Source organism: Oncorhynchus keta, chromosome 30 (assembly GCF_023373465.1).
Source record: "Oncorhynchus keta strain PuntledgeMale-10-30-2019 chromosome 30, Oket_V2, whole genome shotgun sequence".
NCBI classification, from domain to species: domain Eukaryota; kingdom Metazoa; phylum Chordata; class Actinopteri; order Salmoniformes; family Salmonidae; genus Oncorhynchus; species Oncorhynchus keta.
In genome coordinates this window covers 13303015-13326951 of record NC_068450.1, presented here as the reverse complement: position 1 = coordinate 13326951, position 23937 = coordinate 13303015, and the positions used below count along the sequence as shown (strand labels likewise).

Genomic DNA, 23937 nt, shown 5'->3' with positions numbered 1-23937 from the left:
GTCTAAAACATGCAATTACAAAATTTGAAAACGCTAACTAGTTTATTGGTTTTAGTACAAAAATAATTATTTGGGATTTAGTACAAAGAGAATACTTTGGGATTTAGTACAAAGAGAATACTTTGGGATTTAGTACAAAGAGAATACTTTGGGATTTAGTACAAAGAGAAATACTTTGGGTTTTAGTACAAAGAGAATACTTTGGGTTTTAGTACAAAGAGAATACTTTGGGTTTTAGTACAAAGAGAATACTTTGGGATTTAGTACAAAGAGAATACTTTGGGATTTAGTACAAAGAGAATACTGCTATGGTATTCAACATTACAATTGCAGCGTTGCCTTTCTACTTGTATATTTACAATCGTGTACTTTTGGATTCTTCTATCTTGCCAAGATGCCACATGAATGATTTATGTTAATACAATTGCATGTCGTCAATTCAAACCTGGTCTGTGTAACTTTATCTACGTCATTACCACTAGTTTTCCGCTCGGCCTATGAGAACTTCCGGTGCACCGTTTTGAATCTTCGTTTGGTGTCTTTCGGTCGCTATCCGAGACTTGGGCCCAATGCAAATGTGTTGACCATCATCTTCAAAGGTAACGTTCTGTCTCGATTCGCGAACATCTGATATTGAATAAACAAATAGTAATGCATATTGAGTTAAACTTGAGAAACGGTAACGTTTATCATTTATTTCCAGTCGTGGTTATAAGGGTTTTAGTGGCAGGCATTAGCTAGCGTCCAATCCGGTATCATTGGCTCGTTCATATCCCCATATTGAAGTCTACATTTAAAATGGTTTGGTAAGAGTTAGTCTAACGTTGCAATACTTCAAATCACGTCTATGGAAGCCTGGATCTCGACGATGCTAGGTAAGAGTTATGGGTAGGGTTTAGGTTAGTTGGGGTTTAGGTTAGTTAGGGTTTAGGTTAGTTAGGGTTTAGGTTAGTTGGGGTTTAGGTTAGTTGGGGTTTAGGTTAGTTGGGGTTTAGGTTAGTTGGGGTTTAGGTTAGTTGGGGTTTAGGTTAGTTGGGGTTTAGGTTAGTTGGGGTTTAGGTTAGTTGGGGTTTAGGTTAGTTGGGGTTTAGGTTAGTTGGGGTTTAGGTTAGTTGGGGTTTAGGTTAGTTGGGGTTTAGGTTAGTTGGGGTTTAGGTTAGTTGGGGTTTAGGTTAGTTGGGGTTTAGGTTAGTTAGGGTTTAGGTTAGGGACGTCCCAAGGATATATCGGATAGCACACACCATTAGCTCGCTAGGCTACTACTTACACCCCGTGCATAATCAAATGCCTAGCTAAAATACATTTGCCTGCTACAAGAATGTGTCTTGCTACTAGCTATTGTTAGCTAATCAAGATACTGCATCATCAAAATGTGTCTTGTTTGTTTTCATTGCCCAAAGAGGGCTGGCCAGGGCATTGCTAACTATCCGTGGGTTCGCAGCCCGGACATGTTGTTACCGTGTTGTCTCCAGATAAGTCATATTGTCCCCCCCCTTACAGAGAGAGACCATGGATGATGATAATCACAGATTATTTCAAAGAGTTGCAGAGAAACTGGGCTGGTCAGAGAAGGGAGGATTGGAAACAACAGAACAACAGGTATGTTGTGGTTTTACTAAGGCACATGAATTACAACCTCCAGTGATTATCTTAATCAATTGCACACGATTTCCTATGACCAGGTCAAAAATACTATTTGTTTTTACCAGAGTCCTATTGTCCCCGGTCAAAAGTAGTGCACTATATGGAATAGGGTGCTATTTCAAACACATCCTGTGTCTTCTCTGCAGCTGATTAAGAGCGTCGGTAAGACTCGGCGTCTGGCCACAGGCTATCATGGCTCCAGGGGTGCTCAAAACCTTCCTCCCCCAGTCCAGATACATCTGCTTGACACTGAGGAAGAGGATGACAGAGGCCCAGGGAAAGAGAACCAGGTCTCCAAGGGCAACGGTTACAGGACCGAGGTGTTAATGGAGTCCAGTGACGATGATTTTGACCAGTGTAAGTGAGAGTTGGTGGGTTGGGTTACTAGACTATTAGGATATAAAGGGCTGTTTCCAAGAGGGCTGTTAAACATGTTCTGTGCTGAAGGGTGTCACCTTGTTGCGAGTTATATTAAACCTGAGTTGGTTTTTGCTTGACTTTACCTACGACTGCTGTCTTTTTGTTCACCTGGAAGATTCCTTTACACCTGGTCCAGAGCTGTATGAGCATTGGCCAACCCCTGATTATGGTTGTCATGGTGACAACCATGTATGCCTATGGCAGCTATCCATTGAAATACTGTAGTTGAATGAATTAATCTCCATGTTCTTCTTGTCTGTAGTTCTTGTGGAGCAGGCTACACCCAAAACTGCTTCTCGGAAACATTGCAGTTCTGCTAAGAAAGTCAGGTAAAGTAGTGATTTGTCCAGCTAAGGTCGGCACAATTACCGTATAATTGTGTAACTGACGGTTATGTATGAAGACCTTCATGAAAATACCTGTAAAAAACTAAAAAGATGGGACAGCATTAGTGCCCTGTTGAGTCCGTTTCAAACATGGTGGATAAATTAAGATCATTCACTTTACCATAAAAAAAAGTTGTCAGTTCTGGTCTGCTTAATGGGGTGATTCTCCAATAGACACCAATACAATAGCAGCTGACTGTAATGTAACCAGAGTGGGGTGTCTTGTTTCCTGCCTGGTATTGTGTTGCAATAATTTCCATGGAAATGTAGAATGTTCATTCAAGTGATGTGGCTCATGCAACGGAATGTATTTTTAAAAATGTCAGTTGAGTTCAATCAACAAATCGCAGCACATTTTACTTCCTGCTTTGTTCATATGGGTACACTCACAATGGCCGCCAGTCCACCCATTATGCCATAATTGACCTGAATGGGGACACCCGTTCTATTCATTCTATCTCTATGGCAGCACATACAGAGGAGAATAGAATATTATAATTGTTGTTTATTTTATTAATTTCTTTGCATTTATTAGTGACAGCTCTCATGTGGCTGGCCAATTACTGTCAATCAAAATTCCATAACTGTCACAGTCCTACTTCCAGCCTTAAAAGCCTTGTCGTCTTATGGCTCTATTCAATCAATGTCCGATTGTGCCGACATATTTTACACTGAATGCGGCCTCCGCTAACCTGGTAACATTGCCTTGAAATTTAAACCGCGCTGTAACACTGAACTTACACGATACGGATTGAATAGTACCCTTAATCCCCTTTTCTCTATCTACTCATTCAATTGGACTAAATGTGTTATTGTTTCTTCTCTGATTCTCTCCCCTCTAGTGAACCAGTCCTTGTATTAAGCTCAGACAGTGATGACCTCTTTGAAAACTGTAAGTATCATACTGGTGCCTTGACATATGTATTGGGGAAGTCATGTTTTGATCATTGTCATCATATTTTGAAACCCAATGAGGCTTCAGAATTCTTCATTGAAACAATGTTGTTATGTAAATGGGTCTTTGCCATGTCTAATTTGGTGTATGTCATTTCTAAGTCAAAGAACAGAAGTCTTTCTGACTGTCCGGGGCCCAGTTTCCTAAATGCATTTTAAGTTCATTGTTAGAACCTTCGTAGGAGCATCATTAAATCTCACAGCTGTTTCCCAAAACAGTCCTTACTAAAGTTGTACTTGAAAACACTTACAGTGGGGAGAATAAGTATTTGATACACTGGTGATTTAGCAGGTTTTCCTACTTACAAAGCATGTAGAGGTCTGTCATTTTTTATCATAGGTACACTTCAACTGCGAGAGACGGAATCTAAAACCAAAATCCAGAAAATCACATTGTATGATTTTTAAGTTTGCATTTTATTGCATGACCAACAGTCGTATGAATAGTTTGGGCACCCCTGACAATTTCCATGATTTCCATTTTATAAATAATTGGGTGTTTGGATCAGAAATTTCATTTTGATCTATCAAATAACTGATGGACACAGTAATATTTCAGTAGTCAATCGAGGTTTATTGGATTAACAGAAAATGTGCAATATGCATCAAAACAAAATTAGACAGGTGCATAAATTTGGGCACCCCAATAGAAAAATCACATCAATATTTAGTAGAGCCTCCTTTTGCTAAAATAACAGCGAGATGCTTCCCATAGCCTCTAATGAGTGTCTGGATTCTGAATGACGGTATTTTGGACCATTCCTCCTTAGAAAACATCTCCAGTTCATTAGGTTTGATGGTTGCCGAGCATGGACAGCCCGCTTCAAATCATCCCACAGATTCTCAATGATATTCAGGTCTGGGGACTGGGATGGCCATTCCAGAACATTGTACTTGTTCCTCTGCATAAATGCCCGGGTAGATTTTGAGATAGATAACATGTTTTGAGTCGTTGTCTTGTTGAAATATCCATCCCCGGCATAACTTCAACTTTGTGACTGATTCTTCAACATTATTCCCAAGAATCTGCTGATACTGAGTGGAATCCATGCAACCCTCAACTTGAACAAGATTCCCAGTACCGGCACTGGCCACATAGCCACACAGCATGATGGAATCCCCACCAAATGTTACTGTGGGTAGCAAGTGTTTTTCTTGGAACACTGTGTTCTTTTGCCGCCATGCATAACGTCCCTTATTATGACCAAATAACTCAATCTTTGTTTCATCAGTCCACAGCACCTTATTCCAAAATGAAGCTGGATTGTCCAAATGTGCGTTTGCATACCTCAAGCGACTGTTTGTGGCGTGTGTGCAGAAAAGGCTTCTTCCGCATCACTCTCCCATACAGCTTCTCCTTGTGCAAAGTGCGCTGAATTGTTGAACGATGCACAGTGACACCATCTGCAGCAGGATGATGTTGTAGGTCTTTGGAGGTGGTCTGTGGACTGTTTCTGACCGTTCTCACCATCCTTCGCCTTTGCCTCTCTGATATTTTACTTGGCCTGCCACTTCTGGCCTTAACAAGAACTGTGCCTGTGGTCTTTCATTTCCTCACAGTGGACACTGACAGCTTAAATCTCTGCGATAGCTTTTTGTATCCTTCCTCTAAACCATAATGTTGAACAATCTTTGTTTTCAGGTCATTTGAGTTGTTTTGAGGCCCCCATGTTGCCTCTCTTCAGAGGAGAGTCAAAGAGAACAACAACTTGCAATTGGCCTTAAATACCTTTTCTCATGATTTGTCACGGAAATGTCCTGTATTACCAAATCATGAGAGAGCAAACCACACACAAGTCAGAGTTATCGTAAAGGCCATATTTAATTATATGAGCTTCACCATAGCCCTGTGACTCTCAGATCAATTCAGTGTCATAAATGAATTCTCTGAGAGTGCTTACATAATGGCTACTGAGATCCTTTATAGCTAAGACACACATAGCCAGACAGCATTGGCTATAAATCATCGTTCAGTTTGGTCTCCTAAACTAAGTTCTTATCTCGTTCTTGGTACCAGTTAGGACCAAAAACATTACCTCATCCAATGGCATATATCAAATACACCCCCTCCTGGACAAGATCACAGAGAGACGTGACTGGCACACAGACATTGTGGAGCCAAACTAACTGGTTCCCCATTAATCACACCATCCCTTCACATGGTTTAGGAATAGTTACAGAGACATTCACAGATAAGACTAACCCGACCTCTCCCCTCTCTGGGCCCAAGTAACTTTTTCCACATACGCATGCTTATGAAAATAAATAATAGTTCTTATTTATAAATGTTACCTAAAGGATTCTGATTCTGCCACTACTGATTGTATGCACTTGTCTATGAAGTTGAAGGCTTAATGAGCTCACCAAACCAATTATGTGTTCCAATGAATCAGTGCTAAGTAGTTACAGGTGTTCAAATCAACAGAATGACAAGGGTGCCCACATTTTTGCATATTTTTCACATCTGATTTAATTTCCTACAACTTAATATTGCTACACTAAAAATCTTTGTCTGGACAATACCCCAGTACTCAGCTCTTATTAGAAAATGAATGGCATGCCACTGTGATAATTTTCTGTGACGACAGAGTAAATTATTATGCAGCCTCAAGAGGGGTGTCCAAACGTTTTCATACGACTAAGTATTTGATACATCAGAAAAGCAGAACTTAATATTTGGTACAGAAACCTTTGTTTGCAATTACAGAGCTCATACGTTTCCTGTAGTTCTTGACCAGGTTTGCACACACTGCAGCAGGGATTTTGGCCCACTCCATACAGACCCTCTCCAGATCCTTCAGGTTTCGGGGCTGTCGCTGGGCAATACTGACTTTCAGCGCCTTCCAAAGATTATAGACTATAGGCCTATATATTATAAATAGCCTACCTACAGTATATATTATAGGCCTATATTATAAATAGCCTACCTACAGTATAGGCCTATATATTATAAATAGCCTACCTACAGTATATATTATAAATGGCCTCCCTACATTATAGACAATAGGCCTATATTATAAATAGCCTAACTACAGTATATATTATAGGCCTATATTATAAATAGCCTACCTACAGTATAGGCCTATATATTATAAATAGCCTACCTACAGTATATATTATAAATGGCCTACCTACAGTATAGACTATAGGCCTATATTATAAATAGCCTACCTACAGTATAGACCTATATATTATAAATAGCCTACCTACAGTATACACCTATATATTATAAATAGCCTACCTACAGTATAGACCTATATATTATAAATGGCCTACCTACAGTATAGACTATAGGCCTATATATTATAAATAGCCTACCTACAGTATACACCTATATATTATAAATAGCCTACCTACAGTATAGACCTATATATTATAAATGGCCTACCTACAGTATAGACTATAGGCCTATATTATAAATAGCCTACCTACAGTATATATTATAGGCCTATATTATAAATAGCCTACCTACAGTATAGACCTATATATTATAAATAGCCTACCTACAGTATAGACCTATATATTATAAATAGCCTAACTACAGTATAGACCTATATATTATAAATAGCCTACCTACATTATAGATTATAGGCCTATATATTATAAATAGCCTACCTACAGTATATATTATAAATAGCCTGCCTACAGTATAGACCTATATATTATAAATAGCCTAACTACAGTATAGACCTATATATTATAAATAGCCTACCTACATTATAGATTATAGGCCTATATATTATAAATAGCCTACCTACAGTATAGACCTATATATTATAAATAGCCTACCGACAGTATATATTATAAATAGCCTACCTACAGTATATATTATAAATAGCCTGCCTACAGTATAGACCTATATATTATAAATAGCCTACCTACAGTATATATTATAGGCCTATATTATAAATAGCCTACCTACAGTATATATTATAAATAGCCTGCCTACAGTATAGACCTATATATTATAAATAGCCTACCTATAGTATATATTATAGGCCTATATTATAAATAGCCTACCTACAGTATATATTATAGGCCTATATTATAAATAGCCTACCTACAGTATATATTATAAATAGCCTGCCTACAGTATAGACCTATATATTATAAATAGCCTACCTACAGTATATATTATAGGCCTATATTATAAATAGCCTACCTACAGTATATATTATAGGCCTATATTATAAATAGCCTACCTACAGTATATATTATAAATTGCCTGCCTACAGTATAGACCTATATATTATAAATAGCCTACCTACAGTATATATTATAGGCCTATATTATAAATAGCCTACCTACAGTATATATTATAAATAGCCTGCCTACAGTATAGGCCTATATATTATAAATAGCCTGCCTACAGTATAGGCCTATATATTATAAATAGCCTACCTACATTATAGACTATAGGCCTATATTATCAATAGCCTACCTACAGTAAAGACCTGGCGCTGATGCATTATGGGAATGACATGTTTATTGTTCCCTTGTCTCGTCTGGTGCCCCTGAAGTCCTGAGCCGTGTGAAAACTCCCAAGCCGAAGCCCAAGGAAGCAGAGCGTGGCAGTGGAGACAGGTACAGTGGTCCCAACCTCTTACCGTAAATATGGTCCCTATCCTGTGTTAAATACTGAGGTTTATCTCCTGCTTTTTCCTCAGCCTCAGAAACTTCATTGTCGACAGCTTTTCCTCCGATGATGACTTTGTCGTTGAGAGGAAGAAAAAACCTACCTCTAAAGGTAACATCGACTGCTTCCCTAGTGGCAATCTATTCCCTATGTAGTGCACGACTTTTGACCAGGGCGAATAGGGCTCTATTCAAAAGTGGAGGACTATTTAGGGTATAGGTTGCCTTTTGACACGCTGTCGTTGACTGTCCTCATACTGGCTTGTAATAATCTGAAATCTGTTTCTAATAAGTTATTTCTGTTTGATTTCAGTTCAGCACTGTGATTACTTCTATTTGCATAGCCAGACTTGAAGTAATACCCAGGATGCCTTTGTTAATATGATATATTGTCATGGCTAGGGGGAGTTGTTCGGCCTACAGCGTTACATGGAGACTCATCCTGTCTTCTACAGGTGCCTTTAAGACCCCTAAGCCGTCATCCTTCCAGACCCCGGTCAGAAGACCCTTGTCCAAGTCTAACACTCCAGTTTTCCTCAGCGACAGTGAAGAAGATGATGGTATTGTGATGAAGAGCAAGTGGAGGACATGCCACCCTGTGCACCAGCCGCCGCCACAGACGCACAAAGTCAACGTCCTACAAAGTAACCAGAAGGGCAACGTCTTCTTTCCCTCTCTCTGCCCTCCTCCTCTGCCTTCCCTCTCTCCTTCCCCTCCTCCTCTCTGCTCCTCCTTCACCCCCTCCCTGACCCCCCTTCCACAGCGGACCCACTCAGCCCCGTCGAAGCTGGAGGACTCAGCCAGCTCAGAGGAAGAGTTCCTCAGCTTACTGGACAGAATTAAGAAGAACCACAAGACCGGCAACACCCCAACACCTAAACCCAACACAGGTACCACCCCAACTCCCAACACGGGTAACGCCCCAACTACTCCCCAGCACGGGTAACGCCCCAACTACTCCCCAGCACGGGTAACGCCCCAACTACTCCCCAGCACGGGTAACGCCCCAACTCCCCAACACGGGTAACGCCCCAACTCCCCAACACGGGTAACGCCCCAACTCCCCAACACGGGTAACGCCCCAACTACTCCCCAGCACGGGTAACGCCCCAACTCCCCAACACGGGTAACACCCCAACTACTCCCCAACACGGGTAACTCCCCAACACGGGTAACGCCCCAACTCCCCAACACGGGTAACGCCCCAACTCCCCAACACGGGTAACGCCCCAACTCCCCAACACGGGTAACGCCCCAACTCCCCAACACGGGTAACGCCCCAACTCCCCAACACGGGTAACGCCCCAACTCCCCAACACGGGTAACGCCCCAACTCCCCAACACGGGTAACGCCCCAACTCCCCAACACGGGTAACGCCCCAACTCCCCACCACGGGTAACGCCCCAACTCCCCACCACGGGTAACGCCCCAACTCCCCACCACGGGTAACGCCCCAACTCCCCACCACGGGTAACGCCCCAACTCCCCACCACGGGTAACGCCCCAACTCCCCACCACGGGTAACGCCCCAACTCCCCACCACGGGTAACGCCCCTCCCCAACTCCCCAACACGGGTAACGCCCCAACTCCCCAACACGGGTAACGCCCCAACTCCCCAACACGGGTAACGCCCCAACTCCCCAACACGGGTAACGCCCCAACTCCCCAACACGGGTAACGCCCCAACTCCCCAACACGGGTAACGCCCCAACTCCCCAACACGGGTAACGCCCCAACTCCCCAACACGGGTAACGCCCCAACTCCCCAACACGGGTAACGCCCCAACTCCCCAACACGGGTAACGCCCCAACTCCCCAACACGGGTAACGCCCCAACTACTCCCCAACACGGGTAACGCCCCAACTACTCCCCAACACGGGTAACGCCCCAACTACTCCCCAACACGGGTAACGCCCCAACTACTCCCCAGCACGGGTAACGCCCCAACTACTCCCCAGCACGGGTAACGCCCCAACTACTCCCCAGCACGGGTAACGCCCCAACTACTCCCCAGCACGGGTAACTCCCCAACTACTCCCCAGCACGGGTAACGCCCCCAACTACTCCCCAGCACGGGTAACGCCCCAACTACTCCCCAGCACGGGTAACGCCCCAACTACTCCCCAGCACGGGTAACGCCCCAACTACTCCCCAGCACGGGTAACGCCCCAACTACTCCCCAGCACGGGTAACGCCCCAACTACTCCCCAGCACGGGTAACGCCCCAACTACTCCCCAGCACGGGTAACGCCCCAACTACTCCCCAGCACGGGTAACGCCCCAACTACTCCCCAGCACGGGTAACGCCCCAACTACTCCCCAGCACGGGTAACGCCCCAACTACTCCCCAGCACGGGTAACGCCCCAACTACTCCCCAGCACGGGTAACGCCCCAACTACTCCCCAGCACGGGTAACGCCCCAACTACTCCCCAGCACGGGTAACGCCCCAACTACTCCCCAGCACGGGTAACGCCCCAACTACTCCCCAGCACGGGTAACGCCCCAACTACTCCCCAGCACGGGTAACGCCCCAACTACTCCCCAGCACGGGTAACGCCCCAACTACTCCCCAGCACGGGTAACGCCCCAGCACGGGTAACGCCCAACTACTCCCCAGCACGGGTAACGCCCCAACTACTCCCCAGCACGGGTAACGCCCCAACTACTCCCCAGCACGGGTAACGCCCCAACTACTCCCCAGCACGGGTAACGCCCCAACTACTCCCCAGCACGGGTAACGCCCCAACTACTCCCCAGCACGGGTAACGCCCCAACTACTCCCCAGCACGGGTAACGCCCCAACTACTCCCCAGCACGGGTAACGCCCCAACACCTAGACATAACACGGGTAACGCCCCAACACCGGTAACGCCCCAACACGGGTAACGCCCCAACACCTAGACATAACACGGGTAACGCCCCAACGCAATACGGGTAACAGTAATAAATCAAATCTTATGTTTGTCACATGCGCTTAATGCAACCTTACAGTGAAATGCTTACTTACAAACCCTTAACCAACAATGCAGTTCATAAAACGTTTTAAAGTATTTACAAAAATAAGCTGAAGTAAAAAATGTATTAAATAAGAAAAATTCAGAATAATTAAGGAGCTACAATAAAATAAGTAGTTATGCTATATACAGTACAGAGTCAATGTGGAGGCTATATACAGGGGGTACCAGTACAGAGTCAATGTGGAGGCTATATACAGGGGGTACCGGTACAGAGTCAATGTGGAGGCTATATACAGGGTGTTACGGTACAGAGTCAATGTGGAGGCTATATACAGGGTGTTACGGTACAGAGTCAATGTGGAGGCTGTATACAGGGTGTTACGGTACAGAGTCAATGTGGAGGCTATATACAGGGTGTTACGGTACAGAGTCAATGTGGAGGCTATATACAGGGTGTTACGGTACAGAGTCAATGTGGAGGCTATATACAGGGTGTTACGGTACAGAGTCAATGTGGAGGCTGTATACAGGGTGTTACGGTACAGAGTCAATGTGGAGGCTGTATACAGGGTGTTACGGTACAGAGTCAATGTGGAGGCTATATACAGGGTGTTACGGTACAGAGTCAATGTGGACCTAGACTTGACACTCCGGTACCGCTTGCCGTGCGATCACAGAGAGAGAACAGTCTATGACTAAGGTGGTTGGAGTCTTCGTCAATTTTTTGAGGGCCTTCCTCTGACACCGTCTGGTATAGAGGTCCTGGATGGCAGGAAGCTTGGTCCCAGTGATGTACTGGGCCGTACGCACTACCCTCTGTTGTGCCTTGCGGTCGGAGGTCGAGCAGTTGCCATAATGAGTATAATACAGGGGGATCTTTCTGTAAAATGGGGAGGCACATACCTAAAAAGGTGTTAGATCAGAGAGGGTAACGTAACAGAGTAAATCTGCATGATGGTATACTGCTCCCAACATGTTTAAATATAACTTGTATATTTCTGTTCAGACCGTGTCCACCAACAAGGCTTCTGCCAGCTATGGTCTTTAATTGGTACATTTCCTTTTTCGTTTCTATATCGTGTCATCTCAATGGCTGCTTCCTGGTGTGTGTCAATGCAGGGCCAAATCAGAAGCCCCCCCTGTCAACTCCACGGCAAAAAGCCTCGAAAGAGGTGTGCCCTCGGCCGTTGGTGAGAACGCCCTTGGATCTGAAGACCCCAGTGCGCCCGCTCGTCTCTAAACCCGCTGTGTCCCAGCCGGAATCCAGACTCAAGACCAGCGGCCTTTCTTCCTCCAGGTAATACTGACCAGGGCCTGGTAGTGTAGCTCAATACTCTACTGACCAGGGCCTAGGGCAGGGTGTAGCTCAATACTCTACTGACCAGGGCCTAGGTCAGGGTGTAGCTCAATACTCTACTGACCAGGGCCTGGGAGTGTAGCTCAATACTCTACTGACCAGGGCCTGGGAGTGTAGCTCAATACTCTACTGACCAGGGCCTAGGTCAGGGTGTAGCTCAATACTCTACTGACCAGGGCCTGGGAGTGTAGCTCAATACTCTACTGACCAGGGCCTAGGTCAGGGTGTAGCTCAATACTCTACTGACCAGGGCCTAGGGCAGGGTGTAGCTCAATACTCTACTGACCAGGGCCTAGGGCAGGGTGTAGCTCAATACTCTACTGACCAGGGCCTAGGGCAGGGTGTAGCTCAATACTCTACTGACCAGGGCCTAGGGCAGGGTGTAGCTCAATACTCTACTGACCAGGGCCTAGGGCAGGGTGTAGCTCAATACTCTACTGACCAGGGCCTAGGGCAGGGTGTAGCTCAATACTCTACTGACCAGGGCCTAGGGTAGGGTGTAGCTCAATACTCTACTGACCAGGGCCTAGGGCAGGGTGTAGCTCAATACTCTACTGACCAGGGCCTAGGGCAGGGTGTAGCTCAATACTCTACTGACCAGGGCCTAGGGCAGGGTGTAGCTCAATACTCTACTGACCAGGGCCTAGGGCAGGGTGTAGCTCAATACTCTACTGACCAGGGCCTAGGGCAGGGTGTAGCTCAATACTCTACTGACCAGGGCCTAGGGCAGGGTGTAGCTCAATACTCTACTGACCAGGGCCTAGGGCAGGGTGTAGCTCAATACTCTACTGACCAGGGCCTAGGGCAGGGTGTAGCTCGATACTCTACTGACCAGGGCCTAGGGCAGGGTGTAGCTCGATACTCTACTGACCAGGGCCTAGGCCAGGGTGTAGCTCAATACTCTACTGACCAGGGCCTAGGGCAGGGTGTAGCTCGATACTCTACTGACCAGGGCCTAGGGCAGGGTGTAGCTCAATACTCTACTGACCAGGGCCTAGGGCAGGGTGTAGCTCAATACTCTACTGACCAGGGCCTGGGAATGTAGCTCAATACTCTACTGACCAGGGCCTAGGGCAGGATGTAGCTCAATACTCTACTGACCAGGGCCTAGGGCAGGGTGTAGCTCAATACTCTACTGACCAGGGCCTAGGGCCAATACTCTACTGACCAGGGCCTAGCCCAGGGTGTAGCTCAATACTCTACTGACCAGGGCCTAGGGCAGGGTGTAGCTCAATACTCTACTGACCAGGGCCTAGGGCAGGGTGTAGCTCAATACTCTACTGACCAGGGCCTAGGGCAGGGTGTAGCTCAATACTCTACTGACCAGGGCCTAGGGCAGGGTGTAGCTCGATACTCTACTGACCAGGGCCTAGCCCAGGGTGTAGCTCAATACTCTACTGACCAGGGCCTGGGAGTGTAGCTCAATACTCTACTGACCAGGGCCTAGGGCAGGGTGTAGCTCGATACTCTACTGACCAGGGCCTAGGGCAGGGTGTAGCTCGATACTCTACTGACCAGGGCCTAGCCCAGGGTGTAGCTCAATACTCTACTGACCAGGGCCTAGGGCAGGGTGTAGCTCATACTCTACTGACCAGGGCCTAGGGCAGGGTGTAGCTCGATACTCTACTGACCAGGGCCTAGGGCAGGGTGTAGCTCGATACTCTACTGACCAGGGCCTAGCCCAGGGTGTAGCTCAATACTCTACTGACCAGGGCCTAGGGCAGGGTGTAGCTCGATACTCTACTGACCAGGGCCTAGGTCAGGGTGTAGCTCAATACTCTACTGACCAGGGCCTAGGGCAGGGTGTAGCTCAATACTCTACTGACCAGGGCCTGGGAGTGTAGCTCAATACTCTACTGACCAGGGCCTAGGGCAGGATGTAGCTCAATACTCTACTGACCAGGGCCTAGGGCAGGGTGTAGCTCAATACTCTACTGACCAGGGCCTAGGGCAGGGTGTAGCTCAATACTCTACTGACCAGGGCCTAGGGCAGGGTGTAGCTCAATACTCTACTGACCAGGGCCTAGGGCAGGGTGTAGCTCAATACTCTACTGACCAGGGCCTAGGGCAGGGTGTAGCTCAATACTCTACTGACCAGGGCCTAGGGCAGGGTGTAGCTCAATACTCTACTGACCAGGGCCTAGGGCAGGGTGTAGCTCAATACTCTACTGACCAGGGCCTAGGGCAGGGTGTAGCTCAATACTCTACTGACCAGGGCCTAGGGCAGGGTGTAGCTCAATACTCTACTGACCAGGGCCTGGGAGTGTAGCTCAATACTCTACTGACCAGGGCCTAGGGCAGGGTGTAGCTCGATACTCTACTGACCAGGGCCTAGGCCAGGGTGTAGCTCAATACTCTACTGACCAGGGCCTAGGGCAGGGTGTAGCTCGATACTCTACTGACCAGGGCCTAGGGCAGGGTGTAGCTCAATACTCTACTGACCAGGGCCTAGGGCAGGGTGTAGCTCAATACTCTACTGACCAGGGCCTAGGGCAGGGTGTAGCTCAATACTCTACTGACCAGGGCCTAGGGCAGGGTGTAGCTCAATACTCTACTGACCAGGGCCTAGGGCAGGGTGTAGCTCAATACTCTACTGACCAGGGCCTAGGGCAGGGTGTAGCTCAATACTCTACTGACCAGGGCCTAGGGCAGGGTGTAGCTCAATACTCTACTGACCAGGGCCTAGGGCAGGGTGTAGCTCAATACTCTACTGACCAGGGCCTAGGGCAGGGTGTAGCTCAATACTCTACTGACCAGGGCCTAGGGCAGGGTGTAGCTCAATACTCTACTGACCAGGGCCTGGGAGTGTAGCTCAATACTCTACTGACCAGGGCCTAGGGCAGTGTGTAGCTCAATACTCTACTGACCAGGGCCTAGGGCAGGGTGTAGCTCAATACTCTACTGACCAGGGCCTGGGAGTGTAGCTCAATACTCTACTGACCAGGGCCTAGGGCAGGGTGTAGCTCAATACTCTACTGACCAGGGCCTAGGCCAGGGTGTAGCTCAATACTCTACTGACCAGGGCCTAGGGCAGGGTGTAGCTCAATACTCTACTGACCAGGGCCTAGGGCAGGGTGTAGCTCAATACTCTACTGACCAGGGCCTAGGGCAGGGTGTAGCTCGATACTCTACTGACCAGGGCCTAGGGCAGGTTGTAGCTCAATACTCTACTGACCAGGGCCTAGGGCAGGGTGTAGCTCAATACTCTACTGACCAGGGCCTAGGGCAGGGTGTAGCTCAATACTCTACTGACCAGGGCCTAGGGCAGGGTGTAGCTCAATACTCTACTGACCAGGGCCTAGGGCAGGGTGTAGCTCAATACTCTACTGACCAGGGCCTAGGGCAGGGTGTAGCTCAATACTCTACTGACCAGGGCCTAGGGCAGGGTGTAGCTCAATACTCTACTGACCAGGGCCTAGGGCAGGGTGTAGCTCAATACTCTACTGACCAGGGCCTAGGGCAGGGTGTAGCTCAATACTCTACTGACCAGGGCCTAGGGCAGGGTGTAGCTCAATACTCTACTGACCAGGGCCTAGGGCAGGGTGTAGCTCAATACTCTACTGACCAGGGCCTAGGGCAGGGTGTAGCTCAATACTCTACTGACCAGGGCCTAGGGCAGGGTGTAGCTCAATACTCTACTGACCAGGGCCTGGGAGTGTAGCTCAATACTCTACTGACCAGGGCCTAGGGCAGGGTGTAGCTCAATACTCTACTGACCAGGGCCTAGGGCAGGGTGTAGCTCAATACTCTACTGACCAGGGCCTAGGGCAGGGTGTAGCTCAATACTCTACTGACCAGGGCCTAGGGCAGGGTGTAGCTCAATACTCTACTGACCAGGGCCTAGGGCAGGGTGTAGCTCGATACTCTACTGACCAGGGCCTAGGGCAGGTTGTAGCTCAATACTCTACTGACCAGGGCCTAGGGCAGGGTGTAGCTCAATACTCTACTGACCAGGGCCTAGGGCAGGGTGTAGCTCAATACTCTACTGACCAGGGCCTAGGGCAGGGTGTAGCTCAATACTCTACTGACCAGGGCCTAGGGCAGGGTGTAGCTCAATACTCTACTGACCAGGGCCTAGGGCAGGGTGTAGCTCAATACTGTATCCTCTCCTTCACCTGTTCTACACTGATCTAAATACATAGGTTCAGTGAAGTGTTTGTGTGAGGCTAAATCTGGCTGTGTTTCTCTCCTTAGTGTATCAGCAGGGTGTCTGACTCCAGGGTGTTTCTCTCCTCAGTGTATCAGCAGGGTGTATGACTCCAGGCTGTGTTTCTCTCCTCAGTGTATTAGCAGGGTGTATGACTCCTGGGTGTTTCTCTCCTCAGTGTATCAGCAGGGTGTATGACTCCAGGCTGTGTTTCTCTCCTCAGTGTATTAGCAGGGTGTATGACTCCTGGGTGTTTCTCTCCTCAGTGTATTAGCAGGGTGTATGACTCCTGGGTGTTTCTCTCCTCAGTGTATCAGCAGGGTGTATGACTCCTGGGTGTTTCTCTCCTCAGTGTATCAGCAGGGTGTCTGACTCCTGGGTGTTTCTCTCCTCAGTGTATCAGCAGGGTGTATGACTCCAGGCTGTGTTTCTCTCCTCAGTGTATCAGCAGGGTGTATGACTCCTGGGTGTTTCTCTCCTCAGTGTATTAGCAGGGTGTATGACTCCTGGGTGTTTCTCTCCTCAGTGTATTAGCAGGGTGTCTGACTCCTGGGTGTTTCTCTCCTCAGTGTATCAGCAGGGTGTATGACTCCAGGCTGTGTTTCTCTCCTCAGTGTATCAGCAGGGTGTCTGACTCCTGGGTGTTTCTCTCCTCAGTGTATCAGCAGGGTGTATGACTCCAGGCTGTGTTTCTCTCCTCAGTGTATCAGCAGGGTGTATGACTCCTGGGTGTTTCTCTCCTCAGTGTATTAGCAGGGTGTCTGACTCCTGGGTGTTTCTCTCCTCAGTGTATTAGCAGGGTGTATGACTCCAGGCTGTGTTTCTCTCCTCAGTGTATTAGCAGGGTGTATGACTCCAGGCTGTGTTTCTCTCCTCAGTGTATCAGCAGGGTGTATGACTCCTGGGTGTTTCTCTCCTCAGTGTATCAGCAGGGTGTATGACTCCTGGGTGTTTCTCTCCTCAGTGTATTAGCAGGGTGTATGACTCCAGGCTGTGTTTCTCTCCTCAGTGTATCAGCAGGGTGTCTGACTCCTGGGTGTTTCTCTCCTCAGTGTATCAGCAGGGTATATGACTCCTGGGTGTTTCTCTCCTCAGTGTATTAGCAGGGTGTATGACTCCTGGGTGTTTCTCTCCTCAGTGTATCAGCAGGGTGTATGACTCCTGGGTGTTTCTCTCCTCAGTGTATCAGCAGGGTGTATGACTCCAGGCTGTGTTTCTCTCCTCAGTGTATTAGCAGGGTGTCTGACTCCTGGGTGTTTCTCTCCTCAGTGTATCAGCAGGGTGTATGACTCCTGGGTGTTTCTCTCCTCAGTGTATTAGCAGGGTGTATGACTCCAGGCTGTGTTTCTCTCCTCAGTGTATCAGCAGGGTGTATGACTCCTGGGTGTTTCTCTCCTCAGTGTATCAGCAGGGTGTATGACTCCTGGGTGTTTCTCTCCTCAGTGTATTAGCAGGGTGTATGACTCCTGGGTGTTTCTCTCCTCAGTGTATTAGCAGGGTGTATGACTCCTGGGTGTTTCTCTCCTCAGTGTATCAGCAGGGTGTATGACTCCAGACTGTGTTTCTCTCCTCAGTGTATTAGCAGGGTGTCTGACTCCTGGGTGTTTCTCTCCTCAGTGTATCAGCAGGGTGTATGACTCCAGACTGTGTTTCTCTCCTCAGTGTATCAGCAGGGTGTATGACTCCAGACTGTGTTTCTCTCCTCAGTGTATCAGCAGGGTGTATGACTCCAGACTGTGTTTCTCTCCTCAGTGTATCAGCAGGGTGTCTGACTCCTGGGTGTTTCCTCCAGTCTCTGTCTGGACCTGGCTCCAGCTACAGCCGCAACTTCAAACAGACCAAGGAGGAGCTCACCAGCAAACTGTATCGCCTGTACAACACCAGCGTGTTCGACAGCAAGGTAAACACACACTTTAACTATACATAGTGTTAGGTTCTTAATAACAGGGTCAAAACTGACGGACAACTATGAAATGCTCAAACCAAGTTTATTCATCCAGTGGGTCAGACAGGTGAACAGACAAAGACATGTTCCCACCAGCACCAGTATAGATACTCTGATTTAGGTCAACTCCTCCTTCCCTCTAAACATCACATCTTTGTTGCTAGGCAGGAAGTTAAGTGATGTGGGCAGTAAACTGTTCCTTCTGCCTTAATGTGACCTGACCTCTCATTCCTCACTAATCCACAGCTCTCCACCCGTTCGATTGCCTTTCCCTTTACTCAGTAACATTCCCAGCTTCATCGTCTCCACCATATACATTCTTCCTACCATTAAGTTCTGGTGTAACGACCAGACAGTGGCCCTTCTCCTTTCCAAAGGATCCCTGATGTCCAACAATAACACGCTCTGATAGAATGTAAACGTTCTACATTCCCCTCTCTCCCTCAGTGACATGTAAACGTTCTACATTCCCCTCTCCCTCAGTGACATGTAAACGTTCTACATTCCCCTCTCTCCCCCAGTGACATGTAAACGTTCTACATTCCCCTCTCTCCCTCAGTGACATGTAAACGTTCTACATTCCCCTCTCTCCCTCAGTGACATGTAAACGTTCTACATTCCCCTCTCTCCTCAGTGACATGTAAACGTTCTACATTCCCCTCTCTCCCTCAGTGACGTGTAAACGTTCTACATTCCTCTCTCCCTCAGTGACATGTAAACGTTCTACATTCCCCTCTCTCCCTCAGTGACGTGTAAACGTTCTACATTCCCCTCTCTCCCTCAGTGACATGTAAACGTTCTACATTCCCCCTCTCCCTCAGTGACATGTAAACGTTCTACATTCCCCTCTCTCCCTCAGTGACATGTAAACGTTCTACATTCCCCCTCTCTCCCTCAGTGACATGTAAACGTTCTACATTCCCCTCTCTCCCCAGTGACGTGTAAACGTTCTACATTCCCCTCTCTCCCTCAGTGACGTGTAAACGTTCTACATTCCCCTCTCTCCCCCAGTGACATGTAAACGTTCTACATTCCCCTCTCTCCCTCAGTGACATGTAAACGTTCTACAGTCCCCTCTCTCCCTCAGTGACATGTAAACGTTCTACATTCCCCTCTCTCCCTCAGTGACATGTAAACGTTCTACATTCCCCTCTCTCCCTCAGTGACATGTAAACGTTCTACATTCCCCTCTCTCCCTCAGTGACATGTAAACGTTCTACATTCCCCTCTCTCCCTCAGTGACATGTAAACGTTCTACATTCCCCTCTCTCCCTCAGTGACATGTAAACGTTCTACATTCCCCTCTCTCCCTCAGTGACATGTAAACGTTCTACATTCCCCTCTCTCCCTCAGTGACATGTAAACGTTCTACATTCCCCTCTCTCCCTCAGTGACATGTAAACGTTCTACATTCCCCTCTCTCCCTCAGTGACATGTAAACGTTCTACATTCCCCTCTCTCCCTCAGTGACATGTAAACGTTCTACATTCCCCTCTCCCTCAGTGACGTGTAAACGTTCTACATTCCCCTCTCTCCCTCAGTGACATGCAGAATGTAAACGTTCTACATTCCCCTCTCTCCCCAGTGACATGTAAACGTTCTACATTCCCCTCTCTCCCCAGTGACGTGTAAACGTTCTACATTCCCCTCTCTCCCTCAGTGACATGTAAACGTTCTACATTCCCCTCTCCCTCAGTGACATGTAAACGTTCTACATTCCCCTCTCTCCCCCAGTGACATGTAAACGTTCTACATTCCCCTCTCTCCCTCAGTGACATGTAAACGTTCTACATTCCCCTCTCCCTCAGTGACGTGTAAACGTTCTACATTCCCCTCTCTCCCCAGTGACATGTAAACGTTCTACATTCCCCTCTCTCCCTCAGTGACATGTAAACGTTCTACAGTCCCCTCTCCCTCAGTGACATGTAAACGTTCTACATTCCCCTCTCTCCCTCAGTGACATGCAAACGTTCTACATTCCCCTCTCTCCCTCAGTGACATGTAAACGTTCTACATTCCCCTCTCTCCCCCAGTGACATGTAAACGTTCTACATTCCCCTCTCTCCCCAGTGACATGTAAACGTTCTACATTCCCCTCTCTCCCTCAGTGACATGTAAACGTTCTACATTCCCCTCTCTCCCTCAGTGACATGTAAACGTTCTACAGTCCCCTCTCTCCCTCAGTGACATGTAAACGTTCTACATTCCCCTCTCTCCCTCAGTGACATGTAAACGTTCTACATTCCCTCTCTCCCTCAGTGACATGTAAACGTTCTACAGTCCCCTCTCTCCCTCAGTGACATGTAAACGTTCTACAGTCCCCTCTCTCCTCAGTGACATGTAAACGTTCTACATTCCCCTCTCTCCCTCAGTGACATGTAAACGTTCTACATTCCCCTCTCTCCCCAGTGACATGTAAACGTTCTACATTCCTCTCTCTCCCTCAGTGACATGTAAACGTTCTACATTCCCCTCTCTCCCCAGTGACATGTAAACGTTCTACATTCCCCTCTCTCCTCAGTGACATGTAAACGTTCTACATTCCCCTCTCTCCCTCAGTGACATGTAAACGTTCTACGTTCCCCTCTCTCCCTCAGTGACATGTAAACGTTCTACATTCCCCTCTCTCCCTCAGTGACATGTAAACGTTCTACGTTCCCCTCTCTCCCCCAGTGACGTGTAAACGTTCTACATTCCCCTCTCTCCCCAGTGACGTGTAAACGTTCTACATTCCCCTCTCCCTCAGTGACATGTAAACGTTCTACATTCCCCTCTCCCTCAGTGACATGTAAACGTTCTACAGTCCCCTCTCTCCCTCAGTGACATGTAAACGTTCTACAGTCCCCTCTCTCCTCAGTGACATGTAAACGTTCTACATTCCCCTCTCTCCCTCAGTGACATGTAAACGTTCTACATTCCCCTCTCTCCCCCAGTGACATGTAAACGTTCTACATTCCCCTCTCTCCCTCAGTGACATGTAAACGTTCTACAGTCCCCTGTCTCCCCAGTGACATGTAAACGTTCTACATTCCCCTCTCTCCCTCAGTGACATGTAAACGTTCTACATTCCCCTCTCTCCCTCAGTGACATGTAAACGTTCTACATTCCCCTCTCTCCCTCAGTGACATGTAAACGTTCTACATTCCCCTCTCTCCCTCAGTGACGTGTAAACGTTCTACATTCCCCTCTCTCCCTCAGTGACGTGTAAACGTTCTACATTCCCCTCTCTCCCTCAGTGACATGCAGAATGTAAACGTTCTACATTCCCCTCTCCCTCAGTGACATGTAGAATGTAAACGTTCTACATTCCCCTCAGTGACATGTAGAATGTAAATGTTCTACATTCCCCTCTCTCCCTCGGTGACATGAATAAGGATATTTCATATTTTCACGTTTAGAAGTCAACCCATCAACAGGCTATATATACAGTGTTAAACACACAGGTTATAAGCATACATATACTGCCAGATCACTTGGAGATGAAGATCGAATCTTACAAAGTGTTTTGTGTTGACTTGCATCTTACCATCATGTGACCTGGGATTATCTTGCATGTTTTACCTCTTCTTACCTTTGTAACGTCTTTGTTCCCCAGCTGCCCAGTAACATGTCAGTGAGCTGGAATAACAAGATGAGAAAGACTGCTGGCTACTGCATCACAGGGCAGGAGAGAGGAGGAGGGAACCGATACGCACGTATCCAACTCTCGGAGAAAGTCTGTGACTCTGCAGGTAAGGCTTCACTGGTTGAAGAACTAATGACATTAAATGTGTGTTATAACATTTTAAATTAGGTTCTAATGTAAGTCATTTAAAATTAAACTTTAATGTGAATAGCCTGTGTCTGTATGATTTCAAATATCTCTTATCTCCCACCTTCCCTCATTCCATCTCTCCTTCCTCTCCTCTCTCTTCCAATCCCCATCCTCCCCCTTCTCTCCTCCCAGACCGTCTGCGTGACACATTAGTCCATGAGATGTGCCACGCTGCCACCTGGTTGATCAACAGTGTGAGGGATGGACACGGCCCCTTCTGGAAGCTTTACGCCCGCAAGGCCACGCTGGCACACCCCGAGCTGCCTGTGGTCACCCGCTGCCACAGCTACGACATTAACTACAAGTACCAGTACCAGTGCAGCCGCTGCGAAAACACGTAGGTCCACACTAACGTCCTGTCTGTCCCCGGCTTACACTTACACCAATGCTAGTTTTAGTGCTGCAAATGAAATGGACTTTGGGGATATTAAAATGGATTTATTTATTGCTCTATTAGTTGCCTGAGACTAAACTACCGTATGTATTGTCACAGTTTATAGTTATACTGTCAGACTAGGTAGTTGAAGCCCTCAATCTACCGTGGATTCCCGTCAATTCATGGCTAAACTCTAAAACCAGTTGATGGCTAAACTGTTCTCTTCCTCCCCTCTGTAGACTCGGTCGTCACTCTAAGTCTCTGGACACCCAGAGGTTTGTGTGTGCCCTCTGTACGGGTCAGCTGGTCCTGCTCACCCCTGCCAAGCCCCGGGCGCCCACACCCTTTGCCAACTTTGTCAAGGAGAACTATGGCAGTGTTCGCCAAAACCTGGTGGGTCAGAGCCACGGTGAGGTAATGAGGAAACTCAGTGTTGACTTCGCCTCCAAGACTAAACTCAGCCAGAACTGAGAAGGAGAGAGAGAGAGAGAGAGAGAGAGAGTGTGTGAAAGAGATGAGGTGGAATCATTCTAACCTGGATTAGACCTACATTACTCTCGTCTCCTGGACTCTAAAGCACTCTTGATAAAGCACTCTTGTTCAGTAGTATCTGTAAAACCCTGTCTGAACATCTTCATTCCTTGAAGATTTCCACTGCTCTGAAGCAATGGTGGGATCCTTCTCTTTCATCCATCCTAATGTCGTAGATTAGTGGGATCCTTCTCTTTCATCCATCCTAATGTCGTAGATTAGTGGGATCCTTCTCTTTCATCCATCCTAATGTCGTAGATTAGTGGGATCCTTCTCTTTCATCCATCCTAATGTCGTAGATTAGTGGGATCCTTCTCTTTCATCCATCCTAATGTGTTAAAGTAGTGTGATCTTCAAGTTTATAGGTCTGTCTTAAATACCTCTGTGTATGTATCAGGTTTTCAGAGGCAGCTATGGTGAGGCTGGCGTCTCACCGTTACAGTGAAATGAGACAAGAGACACACTGGACAGTGATTTAAAGGCATCGTGAATCAGTCATATTGTTGAGCCTGCCTGTGACATGGATTCATACCCTTCAAATATCATTTTGTGAACAACTGCTTTGAATTACTTGAAATATGAATCAGGAAATAGTTCGATGAAGTTTCATAAAATGCAGATCTGGCAACTTCACATACAATTTGTTACATTTTGAACGTTTGTCTTGTTGTTTTTTTTCATGTTTTGTTTTTGAATAAAGATTTCATGTTTTACACGTCGGTGTCAACTGTACAGTATGAACATTAGTGATGTTAGTTTACCAGTG

The 23937-nt window shown here is 47.2% G+C and overlaps 1 protein-coding gene and 1 long non-coding RNA gene across 6 annotated transcripts; one reads left to right on the top strand and one right to left on the bottom strand.

The window, feature by feature from the left end:
* The first annotated feature begins 436 nt into the window (after positions 1-436).
* LOC118377665 (germ cell nuclear acidic protein-like) lies at positions 437-23886 on the top strand. Of its 2 annotated transcripts, none has more exons than XM_052487679.1 (13): positions 437-599; positions 1501-1599; positions 1791-2001; positions 2327-2393; positions 3293-3342; positions 7925-7988; positions 8072-8151; positions 8495-8929; positions 12121-12298; positions 18258-18405; positions 22046-22181; positions 22397-22601; positions 22880-23886. In XM_052487679.1, exons 2-13 carry the CDS (start codon positions 1510-1512, stop codon positions 23109-23111), a joined length of 1896 nt encoding a protein of 631 aa, XP_052343639.1. In that variant the 5' UTR covers positions 437-599; positions 1501-1509; the 3' UTR covers positions 23112-23886. The 2 variants fall into 2 exon arrangements, with proteins under 2 accessions (XP_052343639.1, XP_052343638.1); XM_052487678.1 differs by having other exon boundaries at positions 18213-18405.
* LOC127913913 (uncharacterized) lies at positions 3349-7935 on the bottom strand. 4 transcript variants are annotated; one of them, XR_008087235.1, is made up of 5 exons: positions 7806-7935; positions 7709-7770; positions 7425-7526; positions 6736-7322; positions 3349-6658 (listed from the first exon to the last, which is right to left on the bottom strand). It is a non-coding gene; the product is annotated as an uncharacterized LOC127913913 (long non-coding RNA). The 4 variants fall into 4 exon arrangements; XR_008087234.1 differs by having other exon boundaries at positions 6736-7526; XR_008087237.1 differs by having other exon boundaries at positions 3349-6623; positions 6921-7526.
* Positions 23887-23937: the final 51 nt, after the last annotated feature.

What these genes read in the sequence shown, in the direction of transcription:
- LOC118377665 (XM_052487678.1), top strand. Translation starts at nt 1,510, where the DNA reads ATGGATGATGATAATCACAGATTATTTCAAAGAGTTGCAGAGAAACTG. An exon ending in AGTTCTGCTAAGAAAGTCAG is followed by an intron (nt 2,394 to 3,292) that starts GTAAAGTAGTGA and finishes TCTCCCCTCTAG; the next exon opens with TGAACCAGTCCTTGTATTAA. An exon ending in TGCAGCCGCTGCGAAAACAC is followed by an intron (nt 22,602 to 22,879) that starts GTAGGTCCACAC and finishes TCCCCTCTGTAG; the next exon opens with ACTCGGTCGTCACTCTAAGT.